Genomic DNA, 18,716 nt, shown 5'->3' with positions numbered 1-18,716 from the left:
CATGGGATGAAAATTAGCATGACAGGCAAGAGCTGGTTCTGGATAAAAGCTTTTCTCGCGCCGTGATTGGTTGTTAGCAATTTACAACTTTCTGGCATCCAAGCTGCCGAACGGTGACAGAGACGGCTTCGGGCCATTTCTAACTGCAATGCACGCACTGATCTGTCACACGTTTCTGAGAAGCCATTAACCACTTAGAGAAGTGAGGCGGAAATGCCAGCGCAGCAATTCGATGTGGCTGAGCACGACCTTTTTCCAAACCTCACCTACAGCCTCCACATTTACTCCCTCAGGGCTGTTCACCACGTCCGCCTTATACAAACAAACCCCCAGACGCGTAGGGCACCAATGCAATGACACGCTTCTCTTATAGTCAGAGAGTGCCATTGCTCTCTCAAAACCACGCTGCGTAATACATGTCCTCAAGCACGACCAGCCATCCGACTTGTGGGCGGTGTTTGTTCTCCGCAAGAAATCCCAACGCAGTGGATAGTTGACGTTGTATGTACATTCTCCCCGCAAGCTGCATTCCACCATTGTGAGGTTGCTGACGATCCACGGTGGGGTCCTAGGATCATCCTGACAAACGCAATGGCTCAAGCTGAGAAAGCGCATGCAAGAAGCCCATCTATCGAACACAGAACATCATGGTCTTGGAAAAGGCTGTTGGGGAAAACTGATGCGAATGCAAACCCTCCTGCACCACCACCGGAGGATGAACAACAGGCTGGCATTGTCCGCCGCCTCTCTAGAAAGGTCGTGCCAGAGCTGCCTCGCGCACCCACGTTCAAGAGACAACAATCAGAACTTCGAGATAGACTGGAACCGAACCAGCCACTTCCTGATGAACGACGAACACTATCAGTGGACCGACGTCGAATCTCTAACTCGTGCCGAAACTCAGCGGCGGCGGTGATGGCGCAACCAAGGTTGAGCGCCCCCGAGTTCTTGGAAACGACGGAGACTATCGAGAGCGTGCTAGGGAGGAGCGATATACACACACCACAAACACAAGATGAGGCGAAGGAATTTGTGGATATTCGGAATGAGGCTTCGAATATCGACACGCAGTCGATTTCGACCGAGGCATTTGATGAGATGATTCTCGAGGAGCTGGAAAAGAGGTGGATCTTGAACCTCAGCATGCACTTCAGGGACAAGTCGAAGAGGGAGAAGTTTTTTGTGACCTTCGCAGAAACACCGACTCATTGGAGGCGTGTAACTCTTTCTCTGGACTACCGAAACGCTCCTGAAGGATCACTGGAAGAAGAGCTGCTACGCACAAAATTCCAGCGTGACAAAAGTGCCCGCATATATGAGGCGATTCGCGAATCACTTCCAGATATCCAATTTTACGATACGGTCACAAATCTGAAGTTGCAGACTGAAAATGAGAGACTTCATGTTCACGTGGTTGAGGATCTTTCAGAGATCATCCCGTACCCTCCGGTTAAAGCTATCAATCATCTCAACTGTCGAAGAGTCCGTGAGGATGAGGTTGTTTTTGACTCGCATCTCTCTGGTTTCGTCTACAAAGTCACAGTTGATGGTGAGGCGTTCATCAAGAAAGAAATTCCTGGACCTGACACGGTAGACGAGTTCCTGTACGAGATCAACGCACTACATCAGTTATCTGGCTCCCATAGTGTGATCCAATTTGGTGGCGTTGTTCTTGACACCAAGGGCGAAGTTGTGAAGGGCCTTCTCATCAGCTTCGCAGAACAAGGAGCATTAATTGACGTTATCTACGATGGAGAAGGAAAAATTCCCTGGCGCCGCCGCGAAAGATGGGCCAAAGAGATTGTCCAAGGACTTGCAGAAATCCATGAGGCTGGCTTCGTTCAGGGTGATTTTACACTCTCCAACATCGTCATTGATTCGAACGACAACGCAAAAATTATCGACATCAACAGGCGAGGATGCCCCGTCGGTTGGGAACCCCCAGAGGTTGCTGCACTCATTGACAGTAACCAACGAATCTCCATGTACATAGGGGTCAAGTCGGATTTGTATCAGTTGGGCATGGTTTTGTACGCTTTAGCTACCCAACAAGACGAACCAGAGAACCATCGGCCCTTGAGCCTGGACAGCTTTCCAGCAGAAATACCAGACTATTACTCGGATTTATGCCATCGTTGTCTGAACCATGATCCAAGGTGTCGATCGCAAGCCTCGGCCCTCCTCACTTTGTTTCCAGATGTCGAGGAGTACCATTCTTCTGGACGCTCAATACCAGTTGTGGTTGATGCATGCTACCCAGAGGAGAAGCACCTTCCCAATCATGAAGAATTGGATACTCCAAGGACGCTGGAGTGGCAGGGGCCCGGTGGAAAGCCTTTCGATGTGTATGATTATGCGATCACTGACACATCCGGCGAGGAGGATTACTTTCCCAGGCGTGGCAGATCTCGCCCTGCGCCCGTGAGATACCAGATTATTCCTGCAGAGATCCCATTACCCATATCAAATTCAGGATCCGATTTAGTGGATATTTCTCGCGATACAGCTGCGGATGAAGTAAAACTTTCAACCGTGGAGACGAAGGAAGACCGCACACAGAACATTACACAGCATAATATGGAACCACAGGCCATATCAGCATCTGATGGACCGCGAGACACAGCAGCGGCAGTTGAACCATCGACAGCATACCATGCAGACTTAGCAGGCGTTGGCAGCGCGCATTCTCATTTCGAGATCCCAACAGCGAATTTAGATGACGAATTAATGACCGACACGCATAACGAGGAACTTGTTGTTAAAACTACGGCCGCAGGATAGGGGGGGGGGCATCATTTCTACATCTGAGAAGGACTAATAGGGGTGTGCTTCATCTGGCGACAGTGAGACACCACCGGAGGGTTTCTGGGATATATGGGGCTCTGCTCCAGTTGTACATTACACCAGTTGACGCGTTATCAGCACAAAATGGAGCTTGAGGAGTTGATGGACTAAAATTTATCACCATCAGTCAATGATGTTGGTCGTTGTCTCGGATCGTCAGCTTCGATGTCAACCAGAATTGCAAGTGCAATCGTATCTTAAAAGCACAACCTCCAATCTACGGGACGGAACTGGATACAATGAGATAGTTGCGCTTGATTGGTTCATCAAATCTCCCAGATCAGATGGCTATCGATGTCTGGGTGTCTCAACTCTGTTTCTGCTTGCTTGAAGCCCACGCGACAGTTCGGCGTATGAAGGTAAAGGCAGGAGTGTATTCGCCACACGTGATATCAATTAGACAGCAAATCTGCCCCACAAGAGAAAGAAAAGAGAGAGAAAAGAGAAGAAAAGTTCAGGGCAAATCTTTGTTCCGTCGTCGGAGGCGGCCGGATCCCCTCGTGACCGGCCTCGGCACGCTTCCAGTTTAAGCTCTGCTTCAGATCTCACTCTCGATCTGCCTGTCTGTACAGCTCATCTCGGGCCCGACCCGACCTGACCCCTCCCCCTCCCCCAAAATGAGAGGCCACGATTTGCAGCGGAGCGGATCTGGATCAGCGGGGGCAGCCCGCGGCCCACCCGATAACACACACGATAAGACAATTTCCCGTCAGTGGTCGGATTGGACTTTCGAACCAAGGAAGTTTGTCTCCGCTCGCGGTGATTGGTGCTCCGGCTGCATCTCAAGCGGGGCCGTCGCAGGACGGCTGGCGCCGACGTCACGAAGCGTGAGATCTCTGGGCTCACTCGAGGAAAGAAAGGCTTTTTATCGCGAGCGGAAAAGCAATGGTGCTGGTTGAGCCTGGCCTACGACGGTCCAGATGGATGCCGCTGCTTCGGTCGAAACGTCGCGTGTATATATCTTGAGACGCCCAGTTGCGTTGGGGTTGTGTGTCACAGCAGCAACAACAGCAGCAACAACAACAGTTACAAGCAGCCCATTGGCATTGGCATATACACTCTACTGAGCTTGAGCTGACGAAGGTGCCACCCAACTCTTAAAAGTGCTTCTTCGTCTTTGACTGAAGTCGAATTCTACACCGAAATGGCTGTTACCATTGACCAAGGCCCACACGATGGGCCAGATATGATCATCCCCCCAAACGAAGCTTCCCCCAAGCGGTCCTTTGGCGAGCACATCTCTCACATCTTCAAAGCTTTCACCACCAAGGATGGTCTTGTTGGGGACTATGATTATGGTGAGCTCCCGCGCAATTGGGAATGCGGGGTTGTGGCTAATAATCAATTGCTGCAGCATTCTTATTCACGCCGAATATTCCCTTCATGAGCAAGCCGAAGAGAACAGCTCCTTTCTTTGGTCTTCAGGATCGCATGCCAGTGGTCTTGGCTCTTCTGCTTGGGTTCCAGCATGGTTAGTGTATTTTTCTCTGTTACTGTTTGCGGCGGTGTTTCGCTTAGCAGAGCCCTCTCCGTGCCCGCCTTCCCTGCGACTCCTTGCCAGGTGTTTTAAGACAACAGCCCGCTGACTCCCAATTAGCTCTTGCTATGTTGGCTGGTATCATTACTCCTCCAATTATCATCTCCGGGTCCGCAAACTTTGATGCAACTACGGAACAATATCTCGTCTCAACCTCGTTGAGTAAGTTGCTGATTGTCTGAAGACTCCCCTGTACAATGAGATACTAACAGCCATCCAGTTGTCTGCGGTATCCTCTCGGCCATCCAAGTTACTCGCTTCCACCTTTACAAGACTCCGTACTATATTGGGACTGGTCTTATGTAAGAATCCTTCGAGACGAAATTGGGAGCTACCCACTGACATGCAAACAGCTCTGTGGTAGGGACCTCTTTCGCTATCATTCCTGTTGCGACCAAGGGATTGGCACAGTACGTTTCTTTTGAATTCCTTGTAGCCGATGCAAGCTAACGCCAATTCAGAATGTACGGTAATGGAATGTGCCCCACTGCAGCTGATGGCACCAAGCTTCCTTGCCCTGTAAGCCACCTAAGCTTTGAGGAGTGAGCAATACTGATTTCAATTCTAGGAAGGATACGGCGCTATTCTCGGCACAGCTTCTCTCTGCGCATTGCTAGAGATCGGGCTTTCGTTTATGACGCCCGCTCTCTTAAAGAAGCTCTTCCCACCCATCGTCACAGGTCCAACCGTCACCCTTATTGGTGTCTCCTTGATCCAGAGCGGTCTCCAGGATTGGGCCGGAGGAGCAGGAAGCTGTTTTGGGAGACCTGAGACTGGCATCTTCCAGAACTGCCCGACGAACTTTGCCCCTCATCCTCTGCCATGGGGAAGCGCTGAGTTCATCGGTCTTGGATTCTCGGTCTTCGTCTCCATTATTCTGTTCGAGAGATTTGGTGCTCCGATTATGAAGTCATGTAAGTTATTTCCAGTTGCCGCTTAGGAGCAGAGCTAACAGTGTCCCAGTGAGCGTTATTTTGGGCCTACTGGTTGGTTGTATCATCGCGGCAGCATGTGGCTATTTTGATCGAAGTGGTATCGATGCCGCGCCCGTCGCATCCTTCATTTGGGTACACACATTCCCACTCTCCGTCTACGGACCCCTCATCCTGCCTTTAATGGCCGTTTACCTTATCCTGATGATGGAAGCCATTGGTGACATCACAGCTACTTGCGATGTTTCAAGACTCCAGGTGGAGGGTAAGCTCTTCGACTCGAGAATCCAAGGTGGTATCTTGGCAGACGGCATCAACGGCATGCTTGCAGGCCTCTGCACCATCACCCCGATGTCTACTTTTGCCCAGAACAACGGTGTCATCGCCCTCACCCGATGCGCAAACCGTAAGGCCGGATACGCTGCATGCTTCTTCCTGATTATCATGGGCTTATTCTCGAAGTTCGCGGCTGCCTTGACGTCCATCCCATCCGCGGTCCTCGGCGGCATGACGACCTTCCTGTTTGCCTCCGTCGCGATCTCTGGTATCAGAATTATCGCCACCGTACCCTTCACTAGACGCACGCGTTTCATCCTCACTTCCGCGATGTCCCTCGGCTTCGGCGCGATCTTAGTGCCCAATTGGTTTTCATATGTTTTGTAAGCAACCTATTTCTGTGTCCCATATCCAGAGCTCCTTACCTCATTGGTCGGGAGGATGCTTCATGCTCCCGCTCGCTCCCGGCCCTCTCCTCCCTAAAGAAATATGTTACTAATTCGTTGATAGTACCTACACCGGTGGGAACAAGGCGAAGGCAGGCTTCTTCGATGCTATTGTCCTTGTTCTGGAAACTGGTAAGCATCTTCGATATATCTTGGTTTTACATAGCTAATTCGTCCTAGGATTCGCTGTCACCGCCTTCATCGCCGTAGCACTGAATCTGCTGCTCCCAGAAGAAGACATCAATGAAGAGACTGAATCCCTGGCTGGCGATATTGCCGACAGGAACGAGGCTGAAATTGAGAACGCTGAGGATCCTAAGTTTGCGCATCCGTCTAAGGGAGAGTCAGGAGAGTCTCCGAGGATTGCCACGCACACGCTCCAGAACGGTGAGAGTGTTGATGGTGGTGAGAAGGTTTGAGTTTATTTGAAGAACGCTCGTTGAGAAGTTGAGAAATACCCTTGTATTTGTACGAAAATATTTCTATTTCAAGTGTTAAATGCGATCAAGTTTATTGAGCACCTCTCTAGCTGTTGACAATAACGAGGCACTGATTTTCAATGTTCGAAGTCAAGTTGGATTTCTCAAATACTTCGCCTCCGAATGTTCTCAAAAGTATTACTACATTCAAAGCCTAGTCACTTCAAATTTGCTCCAAATGCTGGAACATCGAAACCCTCTCTCCGAGATGATTGTCCAACTTGCATCTGGGACATTGAAACTCAGTCGAAGGAACCCCTTTTCTCAGTTGAGTGTAAGCGAGAGTTCACGTGACCCTTACCCCTTCTTAACAACTCACTTGTGAGCTCCGGGCAACTGCTAAGGGAGTGGCTTCTGCCCACAGTGTGGCGATAGCTACTGGCACCACAGGGCACATACACTGAAGTCGCATGACTTTATGCCGCGATATCCGTACGGCGTAAGCTCCAGAGCGAGCGGTTTCTGGAATGGTAATGGAGAATTCTGTGGTCCATTCTGCGTCGTCTAGATCATCTTCGTGAAAGTGGATCACTCCATAACCATACTTCGCTTTTGTCCAATCTAGCCCACATCCATCCCAATCGTAGCTTTTTACTGCTCTGCTTGGAGCGTTGTTCAGAACACCATGCCTGATATTCCCCGAGATGTCGGCAATGGTATCACTACCAATTTCCTTGGGAAAGTTATACTGGGTTAGAGTGTTGTATGCTGAACCCAAGAGACTTGAAAGACAGCGAGCCGAGCCTTCCATTGAAGAATGAGGAGAGAGGTCTGACCTCAGAACTTCACTGCTTTGAAACGTTCCCGCTGCAAGGGACAAAGCAGTCGATCCCAAAACTAATGGTGCCGAAAGGCCAACGGTGATATCTTCCGCTTTGTGGATTTTCTCTGCAACACGATGAAGTCGTTCGACATGAGATTGGAATATTGTGCCAGTCAACGAAAAACGCACTTCCAACCACCGCCACCTACCAACTGGGGACTGACTCTACAATACCTGGATCTTTCCAGTCTGAGTTCCGATCCACGGCTGAAGCTTAGACTTTTTCAAAACAACTGCGAAGCCACTTCCAGCTTGAACATCGAGACATGATATCAGAGTCTGACAGTAGCTGACAACAAGCAAGTATGGCTGGAGATAGAACTATACTTCGAGGCCACTGCCGACAGATATTTCTTGCCAGCCCTTCACGGGAGCATATGACCCTGGCTTGGCATCCTGGTATTTCTAACAAGCATGTTGTCGAACTTCCACTTCATGGATTTGCTCCTCTTCTACTGGCGGTGCGTAAGAGCCGCTGTGGCCTTGGATCAAGAGTATGAGGCGAGAAGAGTATTGCCCTTCCGTACTTGATACCTTGAATATCATCTGCCTTGGGGTGTAAAGTGGGGTTAAGGTAAAACGTTCTTTGACATTAGCTTTTTCTCCAGGAGAAACGATCCATGGCTCGACATATCCTATTAGTTCTGTGGTAGTTACAGGTTGAGCCATGTCGGCAAGACTGCGGAAAGGATCGAAATCTCGGATTTGAAGTAAATATCTTCGGATGAAATGCCGTTGGGCCTGGGAAATGGAATTTACTGATGAAATATCCCCATCTTCAAGTCCACGTTAAACATGGGCATAGACAAGTCTGGGATGTTTCCCATACTTGCACGTGCTTTCTAGGCCAGCTATCATGCCTTGGATGCCTGTTTGAGTAATTTAGAGGCTGGGTGGTCATGATTATCGAGGTGGGTCTTCCGTGTTGCTGATCATTACCTGATTTTAAAGGGGGCAGATAACAGACCCCGGACCGTGCACTATCGGCCCCTAGATTCCAGCGCTTGCTCGCTAAAATCGATCGCTAAAGTCCGACCCCCGAGCCCCCATTTCTGCTGAAGTAGGACAGACTTTCGAAGGGCCATCTCCCATTATCAAGGATTTGATTTTGCAACAACTGCTATTGGCCGTTCTCTATCAATGCCAGTCTTATCTTAGGAGCATACAGTACGATATGCTTCAGCAAACTGCCTTTCTCGGCGGATTTGGGTGGCTCCCCTAGGAACCATCTACTCAGTAGACAAGCATCTCTATCAATTGACGCATCTATCATATTGTCTTGATTACGCTAGGTAAATTACTCCCATTCTCATGCAACTTTCAAAATCTAACTTATAAAGTAGCTCCTAGCTGCAGAAACGGATTTCAATCATTTCCCTACCACATAACAGAAGCTAACACACCACCAAAAATAGCTTCACAAGACTCCAGTTCCGAGAAGATGCAACCCTCTCCAGTAGCTGACGCGATGGGGCCTCTCGGCCGTGCGGAATGTCAAACAAGTCGAGCAGTCCATCAAGGAGTAGCAGGTTCTCTTGGGGTTTGAGGTGAGTGAAGCTTATTGCAAAAGCTCTTGAACCAGCAACTTACACTTCCCACAGTTGCCAAATCCATACCGCCTTCTCGGTTTTGAGGTCATGATATACAGTCACCCTCGTGCTCGGACTTCCTTGCTGGGCTGTGTTCTGTTTCCGACAGTCGGAACTTATAATGTGACTCAGATTACTCGAAGGAATAAGGAATTCATGCTTGGAACGAGCTGGACATTCGTGGATGGAGGACTCCTCTTCGTCCTTCCCATCTTCAAATATTGGATGAAGGAAACCAATATGATAGTGGTGCTGGAGGATATCGGCACTGATGGCCCCTGTTCAACAAGATTCGGCATCACCTTCAGATGCTAAAGGACTCAGTAAAAGTACAAAGACGATTCAGGACTAGGCGAAGTTATCAACTTATCATCTTTTAATAAGGAAAGTGGGAATTATGTTGGACATCCGGAGCATCGAAACGGGGAAAAGAAATTAGTATAATTCTGGCGCTTTGCTCTTTGACCTCGGGAATTTAAGAGAGTAGACAATTCCATTGTTCTTGCGAATGCAAATAGCCTTCCCTTGCATTGAATCTAGAGACTTCTCACCGTCAGCTAGCATGTTGATCATCATGAGAGGGAGCTTCGACCCAACGCTGCCGGTGGTGCATCTCAAAAAGCTACCCAACAACAGCTTTCGTCTTACTACCCGATACGTAAGGTGGGGCTAAGGAATGGATAGTGTGTGTGGATTTAGTCACACTGATGTTGCGAAGGAATTCACATATATCAAGAACCCCGAAACTCAAGGGATGAAGTGTTTTCCAGAAAATCAGAGCACGTCGGCGAATCTACGACCCTCCCAACTTCATCTACGACCTAACAACAACTCATCAACAACCCCAACACACTTTCCAAGCTACTAAACAATGAGCGCCGTCAAGTTCTCTCAGACGAATGACCTTGTAGGGACTGTTTGTCAAACGACAGGCTTTTCGCAAGCTGTGTCAATTCCCGCGAGCTCTCGTATTGTCATCACTGCAGGCCAAGCGGGGTTTGATCTGAAAACAGGAATTTTGGTCGAGACATCTGTGGAAGATCAGATATCGGCTGCTTTTGATTGCGTGGACGCAGCACTGCGATCTGGGGGTGTGAAGGATGGGCTTGCTTCGGTGCATAAGATGGTAAGAATTTTTGTGATTCATTTCCCTGTTGAATATATGGCAAATTGCAGTGCAGTCACGACATTTTGCTTTGAAAAATATTTTAAGGCTACTGGAACATCGCGAACTTCCCTATGAAGAAATGCTGATCCGAGATCATCTAGGTCAGCTACTTCACTGATGCAAGGAACGAGCCTTTGATGATGGAAATCTGGAAGAAGCGATATCCTGATGTGAGACCTACTTGGACGGCAGTTGGAGTGGCTGGTCTCTGCATAAAGGGCATGGTGGTCGAGATTCAAGCGGAGGCTACCATCCCCTGAGGGGTTTGTTGGAGTTTGAAGAGGGAGAGCGGAAGGACGATGGGCCACAATGGAATCATGGGCCGTTGAAGGACGAAGCGCAGCCTGGGGGAACCAGGACTCAAATCACTCCTGAATTCCAGTCCTTTACATCCTCGTGCTCTCCCTGACATGACTTCTGCCAAGGATTTCCCCCGGGAAACGAAATAAGCGTCGGAAGGTATCTGGACGCAAAGTATTTTGCCAAGCTACCATACTCACTCGTGGCCTCCTTTTCGAGCTGTGTATGTGTTATTTTACGAAATCGCTATTGCTCGAAGCTCCTTGCAACCTGAGCCAGCCATGCCAACCTAGCTCCCTCCACAAACAGCACTTCGTGAAATAGGGGAAGCGAAAAGCTGGGCCAATTAACTTCGCTTAAATTCGCCACCCCTTTTCTGGTAACCCCTGCATCAGGCCCACCTGCCTAGTTGGGTAATTCCAGACTTGACTCTTTGCCTCGCATGATGACAGAAAGGAGCGACAGAATAGTTACCTTGTTAAATGAAAGCAAGTGATGCTCCAATTTCGTTAGACATACTTCACTTTCATTATTCTCAAATTCACCAGTCTCCACAACTCTTCTCCAAATTATCAAAATGGCACCAAGACTTGGTCTTGGTCATGACAGCGCGTCAAGCTTTCATGCAAGCAAAGGATATTCCATCCCACCGACAAAAACGAAGGAGGAGATTGAGATGGCCAAAGCCACACTCCCCAAGGTCCTTGCCTTGGATTCCAAGACATGTACCGTCGAAGAAATCGTCGACGCCATGAAGGTGACTGGTGGGGTCATCATTCGAAATGCTGTATCTCATGATGCGTTGGATTTGATCGAAAGTAAGTTATTCAACAATTCCTCACCTTCCAGAGAGTCCTCATTAACAATCCTGCACAGAGGACATGCGGCCCAGACTCAACGCGGATAGCCCTTGGGAGGGAGACTTCTTTCCCAAGCAGACACGACGCGCTTACCAGCTGCTTTCATCCCCAACCTGCGCACGTTAGGTTGTCATGCATCCGCTATACCAAGAAACATGCGACAGATTTCTCACCACTAGAAATTGGTTCTGGTCAGGCCATGAGAAAACCTTCGCCACAAGCAAGCCGCAAATCATGAACACTGTCTGTTTCTCGATTAACCCGGGAGCTCACGCTCAGCCACTGCATCGTGATGATTGGTGTTATCAAGTTGTTGCGCAAAAGGCTGACAGGTACCCCGATGATTTGCAACGTGATACTGGCATTGGATGGTTCGTTGCTGGAAAGGACGCAACTTTCGAAAACGGTGCTACGCGATTCATTCCAGGAAGCCATCTTTGGGAGCATGGCAGGGAGCCAGACGATAACTTAGTATCGTATGCAGAACTAAAACGTGGCGATGCTTTTATGATGTTCGCAAGCTGTTACCATGGAGGAGGCGCCAATACGACCAAGGATCAGGAGCGATTACTTTTCAGCTGCTTTATGACCAGAGGATGGTTGAGACAGGAGGAGAATCAATACATTTCTTTCACTCGGGAGGAGACTCTGGCAATGGATAAGGATGTTCAGAAGATTGCTGGTTATCAACTGAGTGAGCCGTTCTTGGGTTGGGTAAAGAGTACGGATGTGAGTAGGTTGGAACCCCTCATGGATGTCAAAGCTAATTCATTTCCCAAGCCCATGGTGGTCTTAGATCCGAGCGCCGGCGTGGTAAGAATTATTTTTATCACCTCTGGAGCCTTGCTAATATGAGCTGTAGGGAAACAAAGACCTTTTCCAAAAGGAGGACAGCTTTGCAAAAACTGCACAGCCTGCATGATCCAAGGTATGCTACGGTAGAGGGAGAGCTCTAGAAATATGGCAGACTTTCATTTTATGTATAAATTGGCTTTAGTGTTGGTTAGCAACTATTATTGCGCTTTCTATAACATATTTTTACGCAATGCATTTTTCATGTATTCATTTCGTTCTCACACAAGTCCATAGTATTTGGTATTTAATTCTTTTGGTTTCCCTAGAACTATCAAATTTGATATTTTTTTGTAGATGTGACTAGTCTGCTCAATTGAAAGTCGATAGTATTCCCTCCAGCTCAAAGATTCGTCTCGCTCATTGAACACAACTCAACTAGAACACTTCGAAATTTCTGCGTAAATATGATAATTTGTACTACAAAGATCTCAATATGTGAGACCACCAAAGTCGTCTGAGTCAATTCGAAGAAGATGGAGTCAAGGATTAAAATATGGTTGACCTTCGGAGATTTCTGAGCTGCCTCCTCTCAGCAACTTCTAATGAGACAATACAGGGAATCAAAAGCTCGAACGAATTTCAATGACAAAGTATCCGCCCTTCCGGAACCGAACTGTCTATTTGAGATCCATATGCTCCCCCGGAGCAATCTATAGCAAGCTGCTTGTTCATCATGCTTTCCTGGAAACCCATACACAATCACCAGGACGATATCAGTAACACGTGACTCGTACCTCGATCCCTCAAATTTACTAAAGGACCTCAACTACTGTAAAAGCTAAAAAACCAACTCAATATCGATTCTGTATGCCCCACAATCTAAGACAAGAGATGATGCGCGACGTACCAACCCATCACAACTTTGAATGCTTGCGCCCGTGATGATATCCCAGAATTACCCGATTTGGCAACCGAGATCCTACCTTCTCTGGGCGAACTTCTCCACAAACCACTCTGGGGTCCATGCGTCGACTAGCATGAGCAAGCTACCGATGTTTTCAATCAGAGCTGAAAGGATGTATCTGATGATAAGGTTTCAAGCCACGTCAACATATCAGAATGTCTCGATATATCGAATCTTTAACTTACATAAAGCTCTTTGTTCCGCCGTTTCGTCGTCCATAAGCTCTGCAACATCCGTGTCTTCAAATCTCAACCCATTATTCCTAAATTACAGCCAAGATGACCCAAGAAGATCATACCTTCATCGATGATGGAGAGCTGGAAGCTCTTGGCTACCAGAGGGAGATGCCCAGGCAATTCTCTACGCTCAGTCTGGGCGCACTCTCCTTTACTCTCACTTGCACTTGGCTCGGAACTGGATCCTCTGTGGGCATTAGCTTGACTGAGGCTTCTTCAGCTGGAACAATCTGGTCATTGCCTATCGCTGGCATTATGACCATGGTTGTCACACTTGGCATGGCAGAGCTGGCATCCGCATACCCGGCTGCTGGAGCACAGTATTATTGGTCTTTCATGGTTGCTAGAGAGGACTACAAACCGTTTGCTGCATATGTGTGAGTGATCTATTGTAGCATTTATTGATAGTCACTGACTAGCTCAAAGCAACGGCTGGCTCTCGGTTCTAGGTAATCAACCCATTCCTCTGTCCTATATTCCGAGCTCCTTATCCCGCTGGTGGAGAGGATGTTTCATGCTCCCGGCTACCTCCCGGCCCTCTCGCCCCTACAGAAATACATTACTAATTCGTTGGTAGGCTGGTGGCTTGGATCAGCATCTGTTTCCAACTTCGTTGCTTCGATGATTCTTGCCATTGTCACACTCTGGTATCCAGATTATGAGATGCAACGATGGCATCAGTGGCTGATATATTGTGGACTCGTATGGCTCGCAATTGCACTCAACGTCTTTGGTTCTGGCCTCATCCCATTATTCAATCAGTTCTTGTTCTTTCTTGCAGTACTCACCTTGTCTGCTACCACGATCACTCTCCTAGTCTGCAGCAGAAATCATTATCCCTCCAGTTCCTGGGTTTTTAGCGACACCACAAACTCGACCGGGTGGCCAAGCGATGGCTTTGCATTCATTTTGAGCATTAGCAATTCTGTTTACGCCTTTCTGGGTAGCGATTGTGGGGCCCATCTTTGCGAAGAAATCCAAAACCCAGGCCGAAATGTGCCCAAAGTCATGCTGTGGCCCCTTGTAATTGGACTTATTACCGCCTGGCCATTCGCCGTGTCCTGTATGGCAGCGATCGTGGACCTTGACTCTGTCATCACCACTGCTACTGGTAAGCTGGGCCCATCGTAAGGTCCAACCTGAAATTTTGCTGACGATTTCCATGTAGGGTTACCCCTCATCGAGATCTACTATCAAGGGACGGGCTCGAGAGCTGCTGCTTCAGTACTGATGGCTCTGTTTGCATTTTGTTTCTTTGGCTGTCTCACTGGAAATGCTACAACTGCATCACGCACGCTTTGGGCTGTGTCTCGTGATAACGCTTTGCCATATTCTTCTCTGTGGATGCGTGTCAGCCACCGCTTCAAAATGCCTCTCAATGCTATGTGTCTCTCTGGCACTGTAGTCTCTGTAAGTTGATTGCTCCCGAGCTCGTTGAGCAATCTGACCTTTGGCAGCTCTACGGACTCATCTTTCTCGGCTCAACTGCTGCTTTTTCTGCCATGGTCTCTGCAGCCATTGTCTTCCTTCAGACTTCATGCATAGCCCCACAAGCTATCCTCCTCTACCGTGGCCGTGACAAGGTCCTTCCTCCCCGCTACTTCTCGCTTGGTCAATACGGAACCGCTGTCAATGCAACTGCAGTGATCTGGGTGATATTTCTCGATATCATTTACTGCTTTCCAACAGCCATGCCAGTTACCCCTCAGAACATGAACTTTGTATCGGTCGTTACTATTGGGCTAACACTGTTTGTTCTCGGTCTTTGGTTTACATCGAAAAGGGGCAAGTTCGTTGGCCCCAAGATCAATATGGCAGAATTGGAAGCAAGACGGTTGGCTGCAATGGGTGGGTCTTCAAGCATTGAAGGAACTGAACAACATGCTACGGAATACGTGACAAGTATGAAGAGGATGGATTAAGTGCTTGTGTATGACCAGTAGCTTTCTGCTGCATCCGAGGAATTTCTGGCATGGTTCCAAGACATGTAAGCAATCAACAGATTTGTGTAAGGTAGTTTCTATATTCTGATCTGGAGTATTGGATATAACTCGATGGGCTTGACGTTTTAGAAATAAAATGATGAACGTTTCGGAAATCCCCTCAGCTAATATCAAACAATTGTAAGACCAGATTAAATAGCTTTTGGGTTAATCTTAAGAGGGGAAGGGCCCACTATAAATTAGCGATGGTGCGCTGTAATTTAGTACCCGTTCGTACCTTTACGAGCGGGTACTAGCCTAGCCTTATGCTTAATTTTAATTTAAATAGCTAACCCTCTTATCGAAAGCAGGGGTGTACTAAGGCGTTTTATTTGGGCCCTAGGATTTATACTCTAGATATATATTAGTAAAGTTCGTTGAAATCGTCCAAATTCGCGATTAGCCAGCCCCTCGATTTTCCCCAAAAATGCCCTAATTGTATTATAGTATAATTACTTCACTAGAATCTAAGCGCATACTCAAAAATGAGGAAGTGTAGGTACCTGTCGTACGCGAAGGACGCTTTAAAGAGCATGGATTTTTGAGTGCTCCGGAGAGTTGACATAGGTGGAAATGAGCCCAGGAACAGGCCCCCGGAATCACGTGAGATCGGCATGCGGGGGCATTCAGGAGTGGCCCACGTGCCATGCAACAGTACCCATTCTTTATAAGCCTTCACGGTCTCGTTTAAGGCTATCGTTGCAGAGAAATCGTAGCATGTAATATCGTAAGGTAATTCTCGCATTTTGGGTCTTCTTACGCCCTCGCTTACTTCCGGGTTTTAACACTAGTTGGAATCGCGGTAGTTCTAGTCAGCGGATCTGCACTTGGCATCCTTATCAACCTTTGTTCTCCTCAATCTACTGTACCTCACTTTCCTTCACCCAACACAATCCAGCGCAGATATCCAGAAAGACAAGCCACCTTCTATTCATTTCAAGCATGTGATCTTCAAAAGACTCTCAGATTACTTCTCACGTCATGGCTGCTCGTCACCGAACCAACTCACTCGCATTTGCAAAATCGGATTGCCACACTTGCTCCGAGCTGAAGAGATGGTGTGACAGGCAACGTCCGCAGTGTGGCACTTGCATAAAACATCGACGGAAATGCGGTGGATATGTCCTGGATCTCACGTGGAAACAGCCCAGTGGAAACTCTCCAGGTCGAGGTTCCGTTCCTCCATCGCCCGGTCTTGCTGTGGCATCGGAACGACGATTCAAGTTCAAGCAAGGGAGACCGAAGAAGAAGAGGAAAGTCCAAAAGCCTACGGACAATGAAAACAGCGTCGTAGATCATGCTCGAACTCCGGGTCCATCGCTGTCCCGTGATGAGGTGAATGTTAGGCCGTTGAGACCAAGTCCTCAACAAGAAATCGTCGAAGAGCCGGGTGTACTGCTGCCTCTCAGAGAACAAGACACGGAGAATCCGGGAGATGCCTGGATTCAAGCGGAAGGGAGCGTGTCTGAAGGTAGCCTTTTCAGAATCCTTCCCAGAGCCGTACATAGACTGACAATGAGGCATCAGTTCGAAGCCCGATTACAGCTTTTGAAATCCAGAATTGGCCTTCCACACCTTCCTGGATTGCAAATGATGAGAATCTTTGGCAGGATCCATTGGAAGCAGCAGGGAGCTTTGCGGGACTCTCGCCTGGGCCATTGTTCTCCAACAGCCCAGATCAATTCGGAAACCCATTCTCATTTGACATAGGTAATGCCACAGACGCCACAAGCTCGACTGACAGTCCAGACTCGGAGATTCTCTCTGATATTGAGCATTTGTCTCAGACCGGTGACCCAAATCTGAGCCTCCAGCTATTCCAGGGCTCAAGGAATCATTTATCGTATGGAGTCTTGTACAACAATACACACCATAAATTCAGTCCAGTTCTTTCACTATGTACGTTGGGTTTACCCAAAATCAGATACCTGTCCGCTTAAGATAGCTGACTCACATGCACAGATGACGAAGAATTCTGCGTTATACCCTTGACTATGGACTGCACTGCGAATCCATTCAGGGTTCGGCAGGAGTGTGTCCAAGGCTCTCAATACTTACTGCATGCTATACTGGCTCTTTCTATGCAACATTTAGCAAAAAAGAGTCAGGATGAGGCATTGGCACAAGAGATGCAAGTCCATCGTTCGGCTGCCACGCACCTGTTTAGCGAAGCTCTAAGCAAATCCGATGCTCTCGTCCTCCTCGACACATTACTTATCTTAGTAAATCTCGATGTAAGTGTCTGTCAGTTTATGGATTTTAGTGGAATCTAATGAATTTCTTAAGGTTACACGTACGTGCTGGGGGAAAATCTCTTTCCTACTTTTGACTCTTTCGTGATATTCTCCCGAGACAATGTGCCCTTCCGAAACCATCGCAATTGAGCAATTGCTGACTCCCCCGTTACCTAGAATCTGCTTCTGGCACATGGGATGTGCACTTACTTGGCGCTTTCAAGCTGCTCGAAAGTGCTGGAGGCGTGGAGGTCTGCAAACAGAATCCCAGGAGGAGAGCTCAAATAGCAATGCTCGTTTGGTGAGTCAAGAAGCTCTTATTTGGCAACAAACCAAGCTTACACATCTCAGGTGGGACATCACAGTTGCCTTGTTATCTCGGCAAGAGCCGATATTCCCTCTGACGTATCTGGAGACACTCTTGGAATGCAACCCAGACGACGGTTGGACATTCTTCAACTTGAACGGGTGTCCAGGTCCATTCGTGCGTGTTATGGCACATCTCGCAAAGCTAGCGTCGACATACGAAAAGGTGGCTTCACTTAATTGCGAATGGACAACCTTCAACCTTCTCCCGGTTGATCTCCAAGTTGAAGAACTCAAGAACTGGAAAAACGAAGATGATTGCTCATTTAAGGACCTGGAAGACCATGAAGATCCTGACGCGAAAAGAGATAGGTTCCATTGCAGCGAAGCTTGGAGATACGCCATAATGCTTTACGCTGTTCGAGTTTTTGCTAAGAAGCAAGACCAGCGCGGTCTACAGTCGATCAGCTTCCTTTCTCGAATAATTCTTGATCATATTCGTTGTATTAAGCAAGAAGCACTCATTCAGAAACAAGTCCTGATCCCGATCTTCCTTGCGGCAGCAGAAGCTGGAAACGAGTCCGATCGGGCTTTTGCGAGGCAGTATAACAGCCATTGGAGTTCAAGATGTCGATATTATATGTTTGAGACGGCACAGGTGATTCTCGAAAGTATCTGGGCCGGTTGGGAGGCGGAAACGAGAAATGTTTATTGGTGGGGCGTGACAGTTCGTGGTGGGTCTTGGTCGAGAGGTCGTCAGGATTATCCGATGGCAAACCAGCTCTTACTAGGGTGATAAACAGAGCAATTAATCGTTCAAACATTCCCAGTGAAGGTCGCCTTTGGTGACCTTCAAGTACCAAGTCAGAAAGAGTGATGCAGCTTCATAGATTGTGACAGCTATCTCTTAATACTCTTTATTACCTAAAGGATTTTTCAGGTGAT

The 18,716-nt window shown here is 48.0% G+C and overlaps 6 protein-coding genes across 6 annotated transcripts; all 6 read left to right on the top strand.

Annotated features, from left to right (window-relative positions):
* Window positions 1–329: 329 nt before the first annotated feature.
* Window positions 330–2,878, top strand: K444DRAFT_264927 (kinase-like protein). The gene is made up of 2 exons (XM_024871431.1): window positions 330–501; window positions 573–2,878. Exon 2 carries the CDS (start codon window positions 592–594, stop codon window positions 2,779–2,781), a length of 2,190 nt encoding a protein of 729 aa, XP_024727208.1. The 5' UTR covers window positions 330–501; window positions 573–591; the 3' UTR covers window positions 2,782–2,878.
* Window positions 2,879–3,492: 614 nt separating this feature from the next.
* K444DRAFT_575739 (Xanthine/uracil permease) lies at window positions 3,493–6,697 on the top strand. Its single transcript, XM_024877487.1, has 10 exons — window positions 3,493–4,142; window positions 4,199–4,315; window positions 4,442–4,543; window positions 4,602–4,683; window positions 4,735–4,791; window positions 4,843–4,900; window positions 4,950–5,295; window positions 5,345–5,972; window positions 6,100–6,167; window positions 6,216–6,697. Exons 1-10 carry the CDS (start codon window positions 3,989–3,991, stop codon window positions 6,452–6,454), a joined length of 1,851 nt encoding a protein of 616 aa, XP_024727207.1. The 5' UTR covers window positions 3,493–3,988; the 3' UTR covers window positions 6,455–6,697.
* Window positions 6,698–9,797: 3,100 nt separating this feature from the next.
* K444DRAFT_637689 (YjgF-like protein) lies at window positions 9,798–10,354 on the top strand (the record flags this gene model as incomplete). The annotated part of the gene is made up of 2 exons (XM_024884157.1): window positions 9,798–10,052; window positions 10,196–10,354. The coding sequence occupies 2 exons, from the start codon at window positions 9,798–9,800 to the stop codon at window positions 10,352–10,354; spliced, it is 414 nt and encodes a 137-aa protein (XP_024727206.1).
* A 617-nt stretch (window positions 10,355–10,971) lies between these two features.
* K444DRAFT_637688 (uncharacterized protein) lies at window positions 10,972–12,176 on the top strand (the record flags this gene model as incomplete). Its single annotated transcript, XM_024884156.1, has 4 exons — window positions 10,972–11,212; window positions 11,451–11,983; window positions 12,035–12,067; window positions 12,117–12,176. 4 exons carry the CDS (start codon window positions 10,972–10,974, stop codon window positions 12,174–12,176), a joined length of 867 nt encoding a protein of 288 aa, XP_024727205.1.
* A 1,113-nt stretch (window positions 12,177–13,289) lies between these two features.
* Window positions 13,290–15,246, top strand: K444DRAFT_575736 (amino acid transporter; the record flags this gene model as incomplete). The annotated part of the gene is made up of 5 exons (XM_024877486.1): window positions 13,290–13,626; window positions 13,676–13,698; window positions 13,827–14,360; window positions 14,418–14,659; window positions 14,707–15,246. Coding segments are annotated over 5 exons (1,601 nt in total), but the record flags the coding sequence as incomplete, so codon positions are not given.
* Window positions 15,247–16,084: 838 nt separating this feature from the next.
* Window positions 16,085–18,601, top strand: K444DRAFT_670060 (uncharacterized protein). The gene is made up of 6 exons (XM_024887581.1): window positions 16,085–16,702; window positions 16,759–17,130; window positions 17,194–17,465; window positions 17,518–17,524; window positions 17,643–17,766; window positions 17,817–18,601. Exons 1-6 carry the CDS (start codon window positions 16,213–16,215, stop codon window positions 18,565–18,567), a joined length of 2,016 nt encoding a protein of 671 aa, XP_024727203.1. The 5' UTR covers window positions 16,085–16,212; the 3' UTR covers window positions 18,568–18,601.
* The last annotated feature ends 115 nt before the right edge of the window (window positions 18,602–18,716 follow it).

This window comes from Hyaloscypha bicolor (assembly GCF_002865645.1).
Source record: "Hyaloscypha bicolor E unplaced genomic scaffold K444scaffold_183, whole genome shotgun sequence".
NCBI lineage: Eukaryota > Fungi > Ascomycota > Leotiomycetes > Helotiales > Hyaloscyphaceae > Hyaloscypha > Hyaloscypha bicolor.
This window is presented reverse-complemented; position numbering and strand designations above follow the sequence as displayed.